This window comes from Arvicanthis niloticus, chromosome 25, assembly GCF_011762505.2.
Source record: "Arvicanthis niloticus isolate mArvNil1 chromosome 25, mArvNil1.pat.X, whole genome shotgun sequence".
NCBI classification, from domain to species: domain Eukaryota; kingdom Metazoa; phylum Chordata; class Mammalia; order Rodentia; family Muridae; genus Arvicanthis; species Arvicanthis niloticus.
In genome coordinates, this window is record NC_133433.1 from 33,932,891 (window position 1) to 33,954,720 (window position 21,830).

At 37.3% G+C, this 21,830-nt stretch overlaps 1 protein-coding gene across 6 annotated transcripts in view; it reads right to left on the bottom strand.

Annotated features, from left to right (window-relative positions):
* The window catches only part of C25H8orf34 (chromosome 25 C8orf34 homolog), a 394,450-nt gene that overhangs the window by 26,366 nt on the left and 346,254 nt on the right, over positions 1 to 21,830 (bottom strand). For 3 of the 6 annotated variants that reach the window (XM_076924364.1, XM_076924361.1, XM_076924360.1), the window contains one exon: positions 7,074 to 7,121. The exons of the other annotated variants lie outside the window; for them this stretch is intronic. In XM_076924364.1, the coding sequence (XP_076780479.1) occupies positions 7,074 to 7,121 (48 nt within the window). The remainder of the gene's footprint in view (positions 1 to 7,073; positions 7,122 to 21,830) is intronic. 6 annotated transcript variants of the gene reach the window in all.

The window sequence follows — 21,830 nt, forward strand, 5'->3', positions numbered from 1 at the left end:
TCGAAGGCCCTCGAGTTCCCTTCTGTCTTAGTTACCCTTCCTGTTGCTGTGGAAACACACATAACTGAAGAAACTAAAGGAGAAATCGTTTACTTTGCTGTATGGTTTCAGTCCATCAAGGTGGTAAAGAAATGGTAGAGCCACTTGGGCTATGATAGCAGTAGCCCATGCAGTTGATGTTTGTGTGGTAGACAGGAAAGAAAGAGAACAGACTGTAGCCACACATGAGAGCCACCTTCAAAAGCCACCTCAGTGTCCTGCTTCCACCACAAAAGTCCTATAGTCTGATGACCACAGCTTTAGAAAAGCAACCAGTTCCATCAAAGCCTTCAAACCATGAGCCTATAGACATTCAGATTCAGACTGTACCACTGTCTTAGAGCTGAGAAAGAGGGGAAAGGTGTTGAAGTAGACAATGCCTGGTGCTTTACAAGCAGGTCACATCTAAGTCCCCACTCTTCAGAAAGTTGAATGGGAAAGATTGTAGTTGCGTTTTCTAAAGGAAATTTATCACCAAAACAAGCTATATCTTAGAATATGTAATTTATATGTAAATGGACGTTTATTCTTAGGATTTAATTTAATTTTTAAATTTGTGTCAACTAATGAGGTTTGGCTTTGCAGAGACATCCAAAGAAACTGGGCAAATATGAAAATATTGGGTTTATTAGCTTGAAAATGCTCTCTCTTTCTCTGTGTCTCTCTCCCTCTCCCCCCCCCCTTTCTTTCTCTCTCTGTGTGTACATGTGTGTGTGTGTAGAAACACAATTTCAGGATGTTTCATGCATCAAAGAGGGAAAATTACAATCCTGAAAATTCTCAAAGTAAATCATGCAGTCTCTGTTTTTAAAGAAGAAAAAAATAAAAGATGGCTTTAGATTTCTAAGGAGAAATCAAAGGTTAGAGCTTCTTACTTAAAACAGAACATATAAATTAACCAAGGAAAACAATGTTAATTAATTTAGAAAAGTGTTTTTGTTGTTTAGCTTCTTGTCCCAAATATTGAAATCCATTTTATAAGAAAGAATATGACTAATAAGTCGTAAGTTTTACTTTCTCCACAATGGTTCAAGATATAAGCAATATAACCAACTGGCTTTCTAGGTTAATGCCTTGCTCGTCCTGAATAAAGAAGGTTTAACTGGTCTTGGTTTACTGCAAGTGGTATACAGCAGAAGTGGAACTCAGTGGAGTTTGGGGAGAACTTACACTCTTGACACAGAGTCATGATGACAGAGCAAGTATCACTATCAGAGGATTTCACTGTTGTACTTTAGCAATCCCTAAACTAGAGCTAGAAATAGAAGCCCCTAGTTTGCCTACTTCTGATCAACAAGAGCAGTGCGTGTCTGAAGCTCACCCATAAGGCTGCATATAATTCTTTGAGATAGGGTCAAGAAGTTAAAATCCTGAACATTTTTCAAAAGCAAGAGCTGATGTGTTCCTTCTCACTAAGTTTACTCAAGGAAATCTGCAGTATATTAAGCTATATTTCAGTATAGCACAAAGGTTTTCATATTACCAAGAGCAGGCTCTCAGGGCTGCATCTAGAAAAAGTACCACTCATCGTTTTTAAAATGTTTTTTGTTTGTTTGTTTGGCTGGTTGGTTGGTTTTTCCCCTAAGTATAGCAAATACCCAGGGATTTGTGCGGTGGGTACTAGTGACATGAATCTTATGAAGAACAGCTATTGGCCCCGAATCAATCCTCTTTGCTTACAGAGCAAGAGATTTAAAGATAGCAGATTTGTTATTTCATATTTCATATGTATAACTGACTTTTGGATTCTCAAAATGCTACAGATAACTGATTTATGTTCACATGACCATAGAAGTTCAGTATATTTAAAGAAAAAAGTGTTCCATTGTTGAAAATGTTTTAATTCTAAATTAAGTATTTCTCCCTGTTGGGTATGAACATGTAAATAACATCCTGACAATGGTTCCTTTTTTTTTTTTGGACATACTTCCTCAGTTTCCTGTGAACTCTCAAGTCATGGAATCCCTCTAAATAGATGATCCATGGAGTATGGTGCACATAATAACAAGTGAGTTAGCTCAATGGATAACGGCATCAAGCCTGATTATGTACACAAAAAATTAGTCTGCTCCAGATACATATCATAGAGTGCTTCAAATGACAAAGAATTAATTTGGTACTTATACTAAAGTAAAATTTCCTCTATGTCATTTATACAGTTAGTTGGCAATATTAATAATACTGCCTTTTAGCACTTGTTAACAAAATATCTCACCATTACTCTGAAATTATTAATTTCTTTTTTATGAATAATGTTTCTGTGGTCCAATTGTTTGGGAACCATAAAAAGCAATTGAAATACAAGAATTCAGAATTAACTAAGTCTGAGAGCTGTAGCTTTTAATGAATATGTTCTGAGAAAAAAATAAAACATTATAACTGAATTATAGAAACTATGATGAATTGTCTGAAGAAAAGGAAGAGAAAAAGTACAGATTCAAACTACTTCAGAAAACGTAACCATTTGTCCTATTTTCTCTTCTGTGCAGAGGACTGAGAGAGCACACCACTGCACTAGGCAAGCCTTTCTACTTGCTGACTTCCTTTCCAGAGATAGGAACGAAGCATTATTGTGGTCCATGAAAAATTATTCATTTTCCAGTATTCCCTTCTAGGCATTGCTTCTGTGGCTGCATGAGTCCTTTAGACATATTCTATATCATACTATGTAACTCGTAAAAAAAAAGTAACACCACAAATGATTCTTGTCTATGTAGATGGAAACCGCGTCCATTGTAAATGTGATTGATTGTTAGCCTGTGGAGATGGATTTAATTTGGCCAATTTTTCCATCTATTTATAATGTCATCTTAACACTTCTTGTTTGCTCTTATATATGATTGAAGTCTTCTTTTATTGGTTATAACGTATAACTTGTTCCATCATTAATTTACTGTTCCTAGACATTTTACATGTATTCTTCCATATGTATGTATGTGTGTATGTGTGTGAGAGAGAATAAACTGATAGTGATAATAGTTAATTTGATTTTCCAACAGCTAGTATATCTGAAGAACAAAATGTATATTATTCATTTTCTATAAGTAAATGTTCCTTTTCCATCAGAAATATAGCTGGAAGCTCATTTACATTGAAGGTCACAGAGCTCAACCTGGGGGAACCAGACAGGCCTGAATGAGTATAAGTGATGTGGAGACCCCCATGTTAGACAGATTCAGTTCCTCTCCAGTTCAGATGGTGCATCTGGCAAACCAAGCCCAAGAGTTGGGAAAGTTTTCATATTTCCAGTGCTGTTTCCTGGATGGCACCCTTAGAGGTGGCAAAGCTGCCACTTGTCACCCTGAGTGAGTTCACACTGCGTGTTCCACTGCTGTTCTGTCATCTTCCCTTCACCACTTTCGTGAAAGTCATGACTGCTTTCTGAAAAGTTTCAGCAACAGTTGCCTTGACTCTGTAGTTCTCTATAGCGTCTTCGTTGTTGCTGTGGCTAGCACTTCATAGGCGCCTGTGTCCACACCACTCTCCCCCACCAGTCTAGGGCACTTGGAGGCTGTGCACTGTGCTCCTCCCACATTATGTTCTGTATTTTAAGAACATTAGTTTTCTTATAAAGATACGGGAATAAAGCTTTAGGAATATTTAAATATGATAAATTGTTTTTAATTCACTTTATTGATCAGCAATAGTATTATGATTGTAAATGATAAAGTGTATTTGGAAATTATTTCTAACTTGAGTTGTCAGATAACTCACATGTGAAGACCATGTAGTCTCTTAAATTTAACTTTAAGAGCTATTTTGAATATGTGGAAACAGACTCATAAAGTATCTTATTTTTTACCTGCTAAAAGATCTAAAGACCAAAGACCTAAATGTCAGCTGGGTATTTCTTTAATCCCAGCACTTGGAGATCATATTTCTGTGAGTTCAAAGCTAGCATGGTGTAGACAGTGAGTTGCAGGAGAGACAGGGTTGGACAAAGAGACTTTGTCTCACCCCTCCCCTTCAAAATATAAATGCTAGACTGAAATAATAGATTAAAAATAAATTATGTAGACTAAGACTAGGCTTATTATTACATAGAATAACATTATATAGAATAATTTTAAAGGAAATTATGTTGCCTTGCCTTTTCTATTTAGATCTCACCACAATTGCTTAATGTTGTGTGGTTATAATTCATTTACAATATATGTAAGCATGTAAGTAAATCAATCAATCAATCAATCAATCAATCAATAATAAATCAATAAATAAGAAAAAAAACCCAGCCCCACGGGAAGGAAGCAAAACAAAATAACAGAGAGGCTGATATGTTAAAAATTGTTCAAAGTTTAACAATAAATGTGAACTATAGTAAAGCATCAACAATATAGTTTATTTGAGTTTTTAGTCTGTGCTAAATAAAAACAAATGTTTGCAAGCTCAGTTTTTATGTCAATGTTTCTAACATTCACAAACACTGGATTTTTTTTTTTTTGTTTCCTGATCTTTTGTTTTTCCTTTTTTTTATTGGGTATTATATTTACATTTCAGATTTTATCCCCTTACCCCACTTCCCCCCACCACCCTTGTTTGCTGATCTTATAACATGAAAAGTAAAGTAAAAGCCCAAATGAGAAAAAACAAAACAACAGAAAATAATGTCATTTTATATTTCACATTTTAAACAGGTTACCATAGGAGATTTTAAATGTTTATTTTCTAAAACTCAAATGTATACAAATTTAGAAGAAAAACACTAGTAACTAATTCATAAGTCACTAATTAATCGTGTAACTTTACTGTGAGGATAATCTGTTGGTTTATGAAACAGCTAATATCTAAGCACCAACCAATATAAAGTGAAAATTCCATGCAGCAATGGACCGTGATGGTAGATGGGAAACATTTACACTGCCTGGTTCACACAGGGAGAGGCAACAGTGAAGCTCATAAGCTGAAGACATTTATACTCCCAATACACAAACAGAGCAGGACTGAGAACAGAGGAGAAAACAAACCCCCAATGGCCTGAAAGAGCTGTCCTCCTTTTCTAGAATATACAGTGGGGGTGGGCTTTCCCATGATGCATGTCTTCAATTGTAGAAAAAAAAAATCTGTTAGAGTCATATCTAGGATAAACCTTAGAATGAAATAGTTTTCTAGAAGTACTTTGACCTTGAAAGAAAATACTGTAGAAAACAATGATTGATTTCTATTATCTATAGAGGTTTGGTTTTGCTGTTGTTTTGTTTGTTTGTTTGTTTTTCTTGAAGGAGTTTACAGCCTTTGCTGACTTTAGTCACAAGACAGTCCTGGCACACCTGGAATGTCTTGCATTATTGAGTACTGCAAACAATAAACAGTAAGGACAAAAGTTGCAGGGGCATGGTGTTTTTCTTCAAAAAATATATAATTTAGATTAGGGGTTACGTAGGAGGAGTTTTGTGTTACAGTCAAGAAACATGCTTTTGTACATCTCTTTAAGATTCTGTCCATAGAAGCTGTATCTTCCTGCTGGCAGCATGGCCTTAATACATCCTTAAGTGAGCCTCTTTCTTTGATGGTCCCTTTCGACTCAGAAGACTGACATTTTATCTCTAGAAATCATTCCATTAAGACTTTAGCTAGAGAAATGCTTTCCATACGTAGCTGGGGTATTCGTCAACCCATGGAGACCTTAATAAGCTTAGCAAAATGAACACATGGTCCTTGGAACCTGGTGAATACTGGGAGTTCCTGTTTCCAACAAGCCTCCAGCTGATGCTGATGTAATTGTCCTTGCAGCAGCAATGCCTTTCAAAGCACTTCTAATCAGAAAGCACAAATACCAAAACAAAACTCATTCTAACATGCCTCTTCTTGATATGTAGCCGACAGTCCATGCATGCATGCCTCAGGGATTTCCTTTTACAGCCTTGGACCAGAAACAAGAGTCATTTTCAGCCTTTCTGTGGAAGTATGTTATCCAACCCCATCAACACATTGTGAGCCTGGGACCAAGAGCATAAGTGACCACAAGATTCCCACACTCTCTGTGTGTAACATTAATTGTTCAAACATATTGCGTTTTTGCATCAGATTCATTAAATTGAAACTTAGTATTCATGATCCAATCCTCCCACATTTTGTCCATTTATTTGGATGCTCGTGAGCCTGAACTTCTTTCCCGTGATTTCCTTCCTATCATTTTGTTATTCCTTCCTGTGCTCTTTTGAAAAGCTCCAATTATCTCTGAGAAGATAGGCAAACCAGTAGAGACTACGCACTCCACATTCCTCTCCTAGTGATCTATGGGAACTGAGGATTTCAATATCCATGCATCATCTTGGGTAGGATGAGCACAGTGTGCTCAGATGTCATTTGGATGGACCCTTGAATTGGGAAGAAGCACGGAAGCACATCAGCTCCTGTTGAGAACTGACATTTCACCCGAAGATTGGATCCTATCTGTAAACCACCTTCATGCCCTGCAGATTTAAGCTGTTTTCTTCATAAGCATCTTGAGCTTTTTCAGGTCTTAGGGACTCTGGAAAAATTCCGAGGGTTTCCAAATGCCTGTCAGTACGTGAAGAGCTCTATGACACAGAACACTCTTCACTATCTTTACATATAAAGCCAAGAATCTAAGGCATTTTTCCAAGAATGTGCCTTACACGGTAATAGGTGCAGAAAACAGCAACCATCATTTGCACATGAATGACTGCTGCGCTATTATGACTGCTCTTCTCATAAAGGCCATGACTGTGTCTTTCTGGGTTTGTTCCTTTTGTTTTTGCTCATACCCAGTACAAAACACATGTTTCTCATTATACACCTATCAACAAATGTTTTGTGAATGAAAACATCCGACAGCACTCAGTTCATGCACTTTCTCCTCCATTTTCAGAATGACTGGATTGATAGACAGTATCTCTCTACCAATGAGGAACAAAAGTGATTTTGATAACATCATTTATTGTACTTTTCTAAACATGGCCTGTAAACATATATGTATTAGGAACCCAAAAATAGAAGGAGAAAGCCAAATGTGTGCTTCATCTCACATGATAGACTGATGATATGCTATGGGAGATCCTCTAAAAACTCACTTCTTCCATGTAGGATTTCAAAGAGTGTCCTCCACTGGAGGCTTCTCCCTAAATGCAAACAGAGGTTGAAAAGTCAGAAAAGAAAAGAAAGAACAGTATGAAATTAGAGAGGGCAAGGAGACCTCTCTCACTCTTATCTGCCCAAACAAAGCCCTTAAGCCTGTCATTTTGACAGCTTCGGACCCTCTGAGGGAGAGATCGTTTCTTTCCAAACAAAGATTAATTTTGTAAGTACATTTCACTTTGTGTAAACCAACAACCAGTCAGTGAAGCTTATAAAATATTAGAAGAAAATGCTAGGCAGGTTTTCCATTATTTTGAAAGTTTCCATTATTAACTTTCTAACTATGTTCTTAAAATGAGATGAAGTAACTAATTCCATATGCTCTAAATTTTCATGAAGATCTAACATCTGGACTTAAGACTATCCCATGAAAAGACAATATATTACTAAATATTTTGTCTTTGCATTCAGTCTTTCCAGCCATAGTGATGTGTGCTGAGCCAAGTCTCCATTTGTGTGTTTTGCTAATACATCACTGAACTCTAGAAACCAGTGAGCCTGAGATCACTAAAATTTAAAGCATCAAATTAAAGGTATTCTAAACTATCAATCAAGTTGTTGGTTTGGATAAGTTATGTTTTTAGACTGCATAGTCAGGGACATTTGGAAATAAATTCTGTGGTGTCATGAAATGATAAATTCTAGGGTGTCACATGTGTTCAAAAGATAGCTAAATAAATGTGAATGAAGCTTAGCATGGTTTTCATAGTACCTTTTGTGACTTTTCAAAGTCCCTCATACACGTAATTTCATCGGACTGGTGAGTGTGTATATATGTGCGCATACACCAGTGTATACTGCAGTTTAACAATCTCCAAATGCGTCTAAGCTTGTGGCACTTTTCAATGCATAAAGCAGTCAAAAGGATAGGCTAGTTCTGTGTTCTTAAAGTATAAACTATTTGGAAAAATCAAATTCATGTAAGCCCTTTAAAAACTGAGGAAATTTGAGTCCACAAGTTCAACACTTAATTCCTCATTAGCTGAACAACTAGCCCCAAGATGCTGTAAACCCTTCCGGTATGTCTATCGCATGCCTAATTATCTTTTTTTTTTTTTTCACCTCAGTTGCCAGGAGAAAAAGGACTAGCTGGCAAATTGTTTTTGACAATAAATATGCTAAGTGGCCACCACGTGAAAGCTGCATGTCATGTCTCTGAACACTGGAGGAAATGAAGTGCAATTTCAGAGTTTCTATATGCTCACTAAAAAGACTTGATTGCTTCCAACTAGAAAATAATGTTTTTTTTTTTGTTTTTTTTTTTTTTCCAATTTGTCTAGATGCCCACAGTCTTCTGCTAAGACTTGGTAATGACAGAGGGTTTTCTTGATGATCACATATCAATATACAAAAAAGTACTTTTTTTTTGGACACTTTTGCTCCTTCAGCTGTGCCAAAATTGTTAATGCTGATGCCATAGAAAAGGACCATGAACAGAAATTATATCAATATGAAGTCACTCTTGTAAGACTGACATGGAATTAAAGCAAGCAAGTTAGGAAGTGGGAGGACTCATGGCTTCTTGTCCATGGGGGGGAAAAATGCTTTAAAATGCTCAGAAGAAAAGTCTCATTGGACACACAATGGAACCTGTGGAACACCTCACATATGTCCACAGATTTATGAAATAACTTAACAATCTTTAAAACAACAACAGTCTGTACAAGATAGTCTCAACTTGCCCAGAAATAGCACCTTCACCAATGAACTGATGCCAAGTCCCCCAGAAGTCTCTAACACCAGTGAAGTTTTTCCCCTTTGCCTTGAAAAATTTACCATTGCCTCATCCATGTTGATACCCCAGAATTTACTATGGCTCATGCATGGCCATCACAATGCCCTGCCAGTCCCAGATAAATGCCGTCATTCTCTGAGAATCTGTCTGTGCCTTGAGATTGGCAGGAGAACCCACACATCATTCCTTTTACACACTGGCTACAAGCCTCATCCACAAATTACTGCATTGGTGGCTCCAATAAATAAAGAACATAAAATTAAAGTCTCCAGTTGGTAATAAAGGAAAAGAACCACTTAGTGGAGAGGATTACAAATGTGTCCATGGCCCAGTGAACAGAGGCAAAGATAAGATGTAGAACCCGTGGTTTTAAAGTCAGAAGAGGAGCCCTATGAAGAACTGGATTCTACATTCATGTCCCAGCTTCCTTAGAGACTTATAAATAATGAATCTCTCTTCCTATAACTGGGGGGGGGGTGATAAGGAAATAAAACACATGTGCCATTTCATGGCACAAATGTACCAATTTCAGTCCCCATTTTCTTAAGTATAAAGAGTGGTATTTTCAATATCAAGCCATCCCAATAGCATAGCATTTTGGTAATCACCTTTTTCAAAAGAATCAAAAATACCCAAATGCAATTTCCCTTGAAAATCAAAGAGGGTAAAAGAAATAGAGAAGAGGAAGAAGGGAGTGAGTGAAGGAGAGGAAGGACAGAGATATGGAAACTATGCCTTTAAAAACAAAAACAAGGGAAGGTATTTCCTGAAACATGGTCTCACTTATGATCAATTTCTAATGCAGTCACAGTTGAAATAAAAAATATTATGAATATATAACAGAAAATATACTGCAAACTCAGAGAAAGTTGGCGAGAGGTAGGCTGGAGTCAAGAGTCCCCTACCAGACTGTGTGAGCTGTTAGGAAGGAGGGCCTGTGTCACCTTCTTAGGTATTTTATATTTGAAGAAACAGTCTCAGTAATGTAGAACATTCTAGTAGCAGAATTAAATTTACCCTTTCTTCATTCCATTTGCAATTTAACTATTATGTGAGTCTCCTGTTTTGATCAGTAAGCATTTTCAATTCATCTCTTACTAATTTTTAGACAAAACACAGACTGACTCTCTCAGTAAGGGGTATTTATTTACAACAGTACATGTGTAAGGTCTGTGGGATTAATTTCCTTCAAAGAAAATTTCATGAGAACCCCACTTCACTGAAATGTTGTTGCTTCCTATCCTACTCAGATAAAACTAAGCAAAACTGCTAGCACATAGACGTCTATCTTAAGTTCCTGAGTTACATGCCACCCACAGAAGGATAGAAAATCAATGGGCTTGGTCAAGCCATCCCCAAACCCAAGCAAAACATCAAATGTCATCATCATTTATTTCAGTGAGGTATCAAGCACTTCGTGGGAGTCACAGATGGGTGTACATAATCAGGACAAATAGTTGGATAAAAATGTACCCCTATTATAAGAAGTTTGCCTTGGGAGAACAGACAGACAATGAGGATCAAGTACAAAAGGTCCCTGACCCATGTAACATTAAACTGCCACAGGAAAAGCTGAGAGGAAAAGCATCCAGGCATTCATTCATTCTTGACTAAGCAGATACTGAGAGATCGGAAAGGCTGAGAACTGTTGTTGACACTGTACATATAAGATGATGGACAAACAGCACAGTCCTGCTTGATATTGTTTTCAGACATCATCTTGAAGATTTAGACAACTAACCTGATATTGAAACTACACAAGGAGGTCTTGGAAATAGGGAAAATTTTGCTCAAGAAACAACAGAACAAACACAAGGAACCATGAGAATTACAAGGAAAATCACAAAGACACTAGGAACTGCAGTGTGTACTATGTTGTCAGATGGACAACTATCAGCAGTGTGTTCAGTCCTCATTTCTTAGGGCAAGTGTGTGGAATGGAGATGCACACATGGTTGATCTCTGCTCTCCACCTGCATCATCACACAGGGTAAATGCACCCACCATCTTCCCAGGAGGTGAGGAGAGGGAAATTCAACTCTTTGAGCTTTGCACACCCTATGGACAATGGCTACTATTGTCTGGCTACTTAAAAACTTAGATAATCAACACCTGGGAAGCTGTGGTGAGATCAGAAGTCTGTGAAGCCACTCGTGCATTTAGGAAGTTGAATCTAGTTTGTTTTCTTACTTGCATATATGAACAGATGCTGATTCTTTGTAAATTTCCCCAGTGTTCTTTCAAATCAAGTGAGAAATTTATGTCCTGGAAATCTGTCAATAACATTATGTATAGATATAATGTCCAACTACCTTTTCCCACAAATGACAGCTTCATTCAGTAAAGAGGATACTTTAGGATTAAAAATCAAAAAGCAAAACAAAACAAAACAAAGCAAAAACCCTCAAAAACCCAGAATGAACACTACCATCACCACCCAAACCACTGATGCTATTAGAACAGTGGGATTGTGACTCATTCTGCTTTAAAGGGTTACCGGTATAGCAGGATGTCTGTTCTGGGAAGACATAACCTCAAACTTCATCAAATTTCTCTTAAGAACAAAACATGCCCTGGAGAGGTGGCTCAGTGTGTGAGAGCGCTTGCTGCTCTTGCAGAGGACATGGGTTCTGTTCCCAATGTATACATATTTCCTCCTGTGACTCTCAATGCAGGGCATCAGCACTCTTTCTTTGCTGGAGCCCGACATCACATATATACATGCAGGCAGAACCCTCAGATATACAAAGTGAATTTAAAGGTTTAAAGAGAGGGAGGGCAAGATGTATTGAATCTCTGTGCAAATAACCAATTTCTAAATTTAAATAAAAGTGATTTACGCCTTTCTTCAAAGTCTTTGATGTCTTAAAGTTCATTTAGTGATAATGGAAATGAATACGGATAATTACGAGAATAATGACTGTCAGTAAGAATGTTCAATTTTGAAGGATTTAAAATATTTCTTTGTTCTTATTTTCTTAAAAGTGGCTACTCAAGTAGGAAAAGCACTTTAGTGCTTTAATTTCCTTCAGTGTCAGGTAAAAAAAAGTGGGTGGACTAAAAACAAGAGGCTCCATATTTGGGGGCATGGTGACCTTGGTGACCTCCTTGAGTGAAGGCTGGATCAGAGAAAGGACAGTGTACAAAAAACCAGCGTAAAAAGAAATGACTCATTTTTCAGCTATATTCTTTGAATTGAAGTACTTCCCCCTAGGGAGAAAGAAGTCTCAGATTGAAATTTAAGAAAAAAATTTAAAGTAGGTCTTTTTAAAAAGACAGAATTTTAAGTAAAGTAGCAAACATTAAAAAGAAAGGAAGACCAACTATGTGGAGAACAGAGAACTTGAAGCTAGAACATTAAAGTGAAACAAAAGGGAAGATATAAAAAACCAGGTACATCTCAGGAGAACTTGCCTTTCCATTTTAGCAAGCATGCTGTAACAAAACACCAGAGACAGGAGACAATTGCGAGTTGGAAGACATATCTGATTTCCTAAAGGTGACAAAGATCAGCCACAGAGCCCAGAGGTGCATACGAGGAGAAAATGTTTACATTGGAAAGTTACGTGATACAGAGTTAGGATTGTGCTTGTCTATGATAGGAGGAGGGGGCTATAAGCAGGATGTAGCCCACTGATGCATAGCTAGCTGACAAAATTCGAGCTCTTAACCGCTGTGGTTTTCTCTCAATGTTGATTAATTAAGACAAGTGTATGATTCGAGTGATTTTTATGTATATATAATTAATTTCATAACAAAACATACTTTAAAAAAACAAATGTATTTCTGATGCTAAACCATATTTTGTAGGTGGAGCTGGAGATCCAAGTGAGACCTGTAAAACGTAAGAAGGAGCTTGTTATCTAGCTCAGCTCACTGGTGGAGTTATCTGTGACTATGTCCCCAAGCCTTTGTGTAAAGTGATAAATGTCGGTCATATATACAGGAGGAGGAAGACCACGCTCAGGATTCTAATTTAATCTTGTGGGTAACCTAATTATAATACTGACATCATAAAAACCAGTTGACAATTTGAATTTTTTACTTTTTGAAATCTTTAAGCCTTTAAATTCTCTTCCATTATGCTTTAAAAAAAAATCAATAGATGTCACTTTGGAATCTGTAAAGTACCTGGATAAACTCTTCTAAGGTCAGTCAAATATGAATGTGAGGCTCATAATTCAAACAAAACACACAATGTAGTCTTTTGAAATTAAATTAGCCTGCTCCTGGCAAAATGACCAAATGGCTAAAATGACTAGCTTCCTAAACTGAGACTCAAATGGAAACGTACAGGAAAACTCAAATACGAGATACAAAAGTTCCAAAAATACCAAGGACCTGTGTCTGGGATTCTCTGCCTGTCTCATTTTGATTTTAAATTGTGATTGATATTTCAGGTAAATAATATCACCAGGCATATCTCTGCATTTAGGAAAACATTTCTATTAACTTATACAATTAAACCTAATTTTGTGTCTTTATTTTTAATATCCTTCTCTAATTTTTGTTTACTATTAGATACAAAAAGATCAATATCATATATTAGATACATCTGAAAATAAGTTTATGTACAATAAAAAGCTATAGAATAATCAGAAAAGTAAAACATTTCTATTAACTTATACAATTAAACCTAATTTTGTGTCTTTATTTTTAATATCCTTCTCTAATTTTTGTTTACTATTAGATACAAAAAGATCAATATCATATATTAGATACATCTGAAAATAAGTTTATGTACAATAAAAAGCTATAGAATAATCAGAAAAGTAAAAAACAGTATTTTTACCAGCTTGTGAACAAATATGTGCCATAGAAAACAGGAGTTGTCTGTTTCTAAGTTACAGCCAAGGCAAACCTCAAACTTACATTCTTCCTGTGTCCCCTTCACAAGTGACAGGATTACCTGCCAACACCCTTACTCTCACCATTAATACAGAAGTATATTAGAAGTAAAAAAAAGTTCATTTTAATCCTTAATGTATTTCCTTAAAAGAATTTTTTTCATTCTGGAAGTAATCCATAGATAATACTATCTATAGGATTAAGCTGCAAATTGAATAACGAATAAAATATTCGCATGGCTGAGCTAGTCTTTCACAATTTGAAAGCTGAGGCCATTACATCACTAGCACCACTAGCACGGTTGTGGCTTGCTAGGGGGAAATGACCATGACAAGAAGTGTAAAAAATTGTCCAACCAAAGAAAGTGACTTCCAAGGGAGTCAGAAAAGCTGCTAAACCTTTTTCCTATTATTTTCAGGGTACTCTGAAGAAGTGACATACACACAGTAGGGCATCCACTCACCACCCATCCGCGACACTTGTGGGGTTGATATGAAGTGTTTGTTATTGAAGCAAGACTGGATCTGGACTCTCTGCCTGCAAGAACACGGGGCATGAGGAATCAGGCTTTTGTGTGTGGTCACACAAATAGATGTTAAACTCCTTCTTCATATATGACGCAAGCCCTGAATCTTGCTTCCTTGACTGTAAATGATGACAAAATTATTGTCTCCGGGGTCACTGTGAAAGTCAAATAAAATTGTGTCCATATGGCACCCAACAACAATGACATACTGTTGCTCACTTCAGTATTAAATATGAATACTGGGTTGGAGAGATGGCGCTGTGGTGAAGAGTGTTTCTTGTTCTTCCAGAGGACCTCAATAAGGTTCCCAGATTCCAATCATACCATCTATACCTTCAGGTCTGGGAGGTAGATGCCGTCTTCTGACCTCTGATTTTGACATCTATAGGTACTCTGACATACACTCTCATAGACTCATGTATATGCACATAAATAAAAAATTAAATGTTTAAAAATAAATAAACAAAAATGATTAGCAGTATCTAAGCAGTTTATAGTGATTGAAAAAATAATCTAAGTCTATGAAAGGAATCAAAGGTGGAGCCATGCTTAACGTATTACTATCCTGATAAAAGTGACTAATTATTGGAGCTATTTCTCTCTGTATCCCTTCACTTTTTTTTGAGTCTTCTTTATTTTTACTTTATGTGCGTAAGTGTTTTGCCTGAATATATTTATATGCATTAGATGCATAGTTGGTATCTGTAGAGGACAGAACAGAACATCTAAAGCCCAGGAACTGAAGCCATGGAAGGTTGTGAGCTGTCATATGAGTGCTGGACATTGAGCCTGGGTCACTGAACCACTGGTCCTGGGTCTTAAAACTGAGGCATCTTTCCAGCGCCTACACTTCCTAATGTCACCGCCTGAGAAATCAAATATACAAGTCTGGGGGTGGTAGTTGAGGGTTTTGGTGTGGGTATTGAGGGTCAGGGGTAGGGGTTGAGGGTTTTGGGGTCAGGGTTGAAGGTCAAAGGGTGGGGGTCATTATTATTCAAGCGACCACAGATTCCAGAGGTATTTTTTTTAAATACAACTTTTTTTTAGAGAAAATTCAAGGGTAAATAGAAAGTTTACTAATAGTGAGCAAATAGGTAATGACAAAATGTAGAGTTTCAGAACTGGAAAGGAACAAATGGTGAAAAGAAGGAAACTCAGTGCCTGATACAGGGTGTAAGAGCACCCTCAGCAAGACTGCCCCTGATAATATAGGCATATTTGCCTAAGAACCTCCCAGTTCTGTAATGACCACAGTCAGTCAGTGTCTTTCCATCTCCTTTCCCTACCTGTGACCTTCCTTCCTTCCTCAAGCTGCTCTTACATGGTGTATGCCTTTTCTCCAACATCACTCAGTAATAGTCCATTCTTCTTAGGTCTTAGCTCTGACACCATTTGTTTTGGGATGAGTCCCCAGACTCCATATTTGTCTATTGTCACATCTCCACACTTGGCCCCACTGCATATTCTACAACTTTCTTGCTCTTCTCACCATTATGCTGTATTGTCAGGACATTTGCCCATTTGCTGTGTTGGCAGTTTTTCATCCTTAAAAAAGAAGTTGTTAATATGTCTATTTTATGAGAATTTGATATGTGTGTTACGATAGGCTCCACCTCATATTCCATTTCCTCCAATTTCCCCTTCTCCATCATATTTTTATTTATTTATTTACTTACTTACTTACTTACTTATTTACAGTTTTCTTGGTGTGGCCTTTATATACTTAGTAAGAGACTATCTTCTAGAGAACAGGAAGCTTTCTAGGGATTACCTCATTGAAGTCAGTTTATTACCATCAACCCCAGCAGTCAGCAATTGAATTAACATTTCAGTTGGGACGAGATTTTGTGAGTTTTCCATTGTCCATGCTGAGGTCTTGTCTGTGCATGTCTTGTAGATGGAGGCACAGCCACTGGGATTTGTAAAAGTAACTTTTATTCTCCTGAAGTAATTGTCATCTCCAAGGCTTACTGCCTCTGTCTGCTAAACCAGGCCTGGTCCTGGAAGCTTCTAGCCTCCATACAATTTTATCTAGGCCTAGAATGTTTTCAGTCCCTGTGACTTACTGCTGCTGAAAAAGCTCACAATTTTCTAGTTCTTTCTGAACTCTGGCCAACTGGTTCAACTCAGCCATTCTGGCTCAATCTCTACTCCAAGCTGACTGGTTCAATCTGGCTTCTCTCAATTCTTCCTGAATTACTCTGCTTGACCTCAAATTAACTCTGGCAATCTCTTATAATATTCTAGCACCTTCTTCTGGTTCATTCTGTCTTTATCTATACTTAGCTTGTTCCGTCTGCAACCAGTCTCTGGAGAACAGTCCTAGTAAAATTGCCTTCTCTACCTATCCCTCTTGAGTTTCCCCCTTCCTCTCTCTTCTTATGAGAGTTGGGCATTTCCCATTCTGTCAAGTTTTCCATTGATTCATAATTTTGTCACTCCATTAGACATCACTTACAAAGATGGATGTTTCCTTCTACAAACTAACTTTACCTTTATTGTTTTGGATCAAGGGTGTGTGCTGAGGATGTGTTTATATTCCAGCAAGAGGGATTAAAGGTGTGTGATAAGGACTGAGCCACACCACAAATGAAAAACAGGCGTTTCCAGTAAATAACACAATCTTGGGCTTCTTCTGTGAGCAAATATTCTGCAACAATGATTTTCTGTAAGGGCCAGAATACTGTTTCACAGCAGATATCTACTGCAGATATCTAGAAATGTTCCACTGCCTATCCCCTTCACTCAACACTCTGTACTGTACCCCAAAGCATTGGCTACCTCTGCCTGCCTAACCCAAAGCTTCTTCACACACTCCAACAGCTATTTCTTCTTTACTTCTTAGATCTAGATTAAGAGTTAATGAATTAAGGATCATTCTTCCAACCAGGCTTGGGACCATCTGGTCAAGGACCCTGGCATCTTAGTAACTATCACAAACATTGCGAAGCTCTGATTAAATATCTCTTCTTAGCGACATGACTTCCTCATATCATATGGACAAAAATGGTCTCATCTAAAGACACTATTGAATCTCTCCCAAGGGAGGGAGCATACTCTTCTCATTGCCATTGACAATAGAAGTCTGGCACCTAATTCATTTCATAGTTGGTATTGAATGAATGAGGACTATCCCAAGAAACACAAACTTCTAATTTAATGGAGAAACAGCAGAGAGTATGGCTAGAAGATGGAAAAGCAAACATTTTAGCTGTTTTCAATAACTCAAAATAATAGAATTGGGAAGCATCTAATGACAAGAGATAAGGGATAGCATCATATATCTATAAAGCAACAGAAAAATATGTCTGAATATAAGACAGAAACAGACATTTAGAACTGACTACATTTACTTTATGTTGGATAATGGTCACCGTATCTTAGATAAATAAAATTAATTATACTAAAGATAAGATATATGAATAAGGAAAAGAAACCAATCAAAAATTTCAACCAAGAAACCGTAGGTCTACCAGTTAAATGGGCACTCTGGGAAAAGCATAAAGCTAACAGTTTTCTTCAGAACAGACAGAGTATCTTGCAGTCATTATCAAGGATATTGAATAAAACTTAAAGATAAAATACACTAGAGAATGATGTGGAGAAAGTTGGTTACAGCAGGAATCTTGGTCATCATATTCTTCTAACTGGGGATACTATTATCTAGAACTTATCCTTGAATCTTGAACTACCATTTATAAGTGCATTCATTGTGAATTGAGTCCAGAAAGACTGTAGCATGTATTTAAGAACCAAACCTTCTAGGAACTTTCAGTGAAACCTGTTTCAGAGATACAGAATTGCAATGTAATCAATGGTGTAAATATGTTAAAGGCAAACCCATGAAGCCATGCCAGATATGACAACCTAAAGAAACATTATCTAGACAGGGTATCAACTATGAACCCAATGTGTTTTTCTTAATGCAGCCCAGTTTTTCTTTTGTTGTCTAAACCTCTTGTCCCATCGAGAACCAGAGCCCAAGGATGTTCTATAAGGAAAAAGGCTTCTGTCAACTCTTTATTCTAAAGTGAACTCAACGTGTTCTACAGAACAAAGCGTGCTTCGAGACCCTGAAAAGGGTCAAACCACATCACAGAGAGTAATAAGATATCTTCTATTCTCATGAATATTTGCCTGCCCGGAGAACCAAGTTCAAAGCAAATATCTTTTGAGGTCTTACTGAACATGACTGAATTTTGACGTTCATTACAATGTTTTTGCATGTGTCCGCATTTTGTAAAAACAGCTAGGAACAGAAATAGAAGAGCCAAAAAAAAAAAAAAAAAAAAAAAAAAATTCCCTGCGAGTTTTGGAGTCTAAAAGACATTTCCAGAGAAAAGAATAATGTTTACATCATGTGTCACTTAATTTTATATTCTTTCAATATTAATTGATATGAACATTTTGAATGTTGCGTACTTTTGATAATCAAATTCAGACAAAACTATTTAGCAATGTCTAAAATTCAAACCAGCATTGCACTATTACTCATCTTAAGGTCACTGCCAGTCAGTTAAACAAACCAATGAAGCAATGCTACAAAAAGCCAATCTCAATATTTTTAAGGATCCCTGGTCCCCTAAGAAAGTGTTCCTTTGCTATTTTGTCCTATTGACAGTGTCCTTTGCCTTACAGAAGCTTTGGAATTGTATTAAGTCCCATTTGTCAATTCTTGATCTTAGAGCACAAGCCATTGGTGTTCTGTTCAGGAACTTTTCCCCTGTGCCTAGGTATTCGAGGGTCTTCCCCACCTTCTCTTCTATTAGTTTCAGTGTATCTGGTTTTATGTATCACCCTCTGGAGAATTCCGTCCTAGCCCTCAAGGCTGCTGCCACCTAGTTGTCACTGATCCAGTATCTTCAAAAGGTCATTCTATCTCTCTGTCAAGCCAACTGTTTCAGGATAATGGGGACATAGTAAAACCAGTGCATTTAATAATCATGGGCCCACTTTTGAATATCTCTGCCTGTGAAGTGAGTTCCTTAGTCAAAATCAATACTGTGTGGAATTCAGTGATGGTGGATAAAGGCATTTTGTAAGTCCATGGATGGTGGTTTTGGAACACACATTATGGGCAAAAAAGGCAAATCCATAACCAGAATAAGCATCTCTTACAATAAAGATAAAGTATTGCCCTTTATATGGAGGAGGAGGTCCAATGTAATCAATCTGCCACAAGGTCACTGCTGATCACCCCAGGGAAAGGTGTCATATCTGGGGCTCAGTATTGGTCTCTGGTTGCAGATATGCTACTCAGCAGCAGCTACAGCCAGGTCAGCCTTGATGAGTGGAAGTCTGTGTTGTCAACTCCTTCTCTGCCACCATGATCACTTTGTTCATGGACTTACTGGGCAATGAGAGGTGTGGCTTGGAAAAAGGTGGCTGACTGTCCATAGAATGAGTCATCCTATCCACTTAATTATTGAACTCCTCCTCTGCTGAAGTCACCTTTTGGTGAGCATTTATGTGGGACACAAGTATCTTCACATTCTTTGCCCATTTGGAAAGATATATTCACATACTCCTTCCCCATATATCTTTCTCTTCTGTTTTCCTATCATGCTATTTCCAAGTCTTTGATCATTCACACAATCTGTTGGCTATAGTCAATTAATCAGTGAATAATCACAATTGCACATCTGGCCATTTCTTCTTTCATATAAAATATATGACTATATCTTACTCAAATTTATGCCCACTGTGAAGGTCTCTCTTTACATGAGTCTTTCAGGGTTGTGTCAGGAAGGGGTTTTAATGCTACTGCATTCTATCTCTGAGTAGTTCCTTATGATATTCATAACCATCAAAAAAACAGGCCCTAGTTTTCCCTTCCTCAGTCAAACAGTCATAGAGCACAACTCATGAAACTATAGATGCATGTTAGGTAGCAGGTGGTTTTAACGAATAGAAAACAAAGGCATTCAGACAACTTCATGTAACTTTCTTGTGCATTCTGGCCCTGCTCCACCCCAGTCACATATATAGCATTCTCATTGAATAATGGATTGCTTCTGTGAGCAATTTATTTATGACTTTCTTATCAGATAAGACCTAACTCATGATGGGCAGTTCAGATTGCATGGTATCTTGGATATATTCTCAAACATTCAGTTTTTCCTATACCCTAATAGCATGCCAAGAGTTAAAGATAGTGGTAGACCTTTGCTCCAAAATCCCAAAGTTCTCTTATGTGACATACCTATAGGGACCTTCTAAGGCTTCAGAAAGTATCCCTATCTGCCACTAACACCTCAAGTACCATCAGGCCTACTGTATTATGTGGTTCAAGTGGCAGATCAACCTACATAGAATTCTGGACTGGTTGAATAACCTTCAACTGTTCCAAGGTCCACTAAAAGCTAGCAGTTTTCTGAACCACATGTTATATAGGCCACAATAACACACCCAAGTGAGGAATATGCTGTCTCATGAATCCAAATAGGCTCACAACACATAGTGCATCTATTGTGGTGATGAGAGAGGCAAGTTCAATATGTTATGATTCACCTTGGAAGCAATATCTCCTCATATTCCATACCACTAGACTTCTAAGAATTTCAGTGAATTTTTGGTTGGATTTATTTCCCCTCCTCTGATGCACATAACTATTTTGAACAACTCCAAAGTGGTTGTTACCTCCTGCTGACTTGGTCCATTTAGCATAGTGTCATCAATATTGTGCCCTAATTTGATATTTTGTGGAGGAGTCATATGATAGAGAACCCTTTGAATTAAGTTTTAACAAAGGGCTGAAGAGTTTATATATCCATAAGGTAAAACTATAAATGCATAATTTTTACTTTGCCAACTGCAAATTGCTTCTAATGTTTCTTATAAATAGGTACTGAAGAGAAAGCATTTGATAAATTATTAGCTGAATGCTATGAACCAGGACACGTGTTAATCTGCTCAAGTAAGGATACCACATCTGGTACATCAGATGTAATTGGAGTCACTACTTGATTCAGTTTTAAATAGTCAATTATCATTCTTCATGATCTATTTATCTTCTTCAGTGGCCTGAGAAGAGAGCTAAAGGGAGTTGTGATGGGAACCACTGCCCCTCCATCATCAAGTTCTTTATGGTGGAACTAATTCTTTTAATTTCTCCAGGGATGTGATACTGGTTTTGATTTCCTATTTTCCTTGGCAGAAGCAACTCTATAGGTTTCCATTTAGCCTTTCCAACCATAATATCACTCACTTCACAGGTCAGGGAACCAATGTGAGGATTCTGCCAACTTCCAAGTATATTTATCCTAATTACACATTCTAAAACTGGGGAAATAACCACAGGATGAGTTCAGAAATCCACTGGACCTACTGTGAATCAGACTTTAGCCGAAATTCTATTAATCACTTGGCCTCTACAAATCCCTGCTTTAACCAGAAGGGCCATAATGCTTCTTGGGATCTCCTGGAATCAGTGTCAAATTCAGAACCAGTATCCACTAGACTCTGGAATGTCTGATTGCTTTCTTTCTTCCAGTGTACAGTTACCCTTATAAAAGGCCTTAGTTCCCTCTGGGGAAGGACTGAAAAAAGACTAATGGTAAAACTCTAGTTATTTTATCAGGGTCT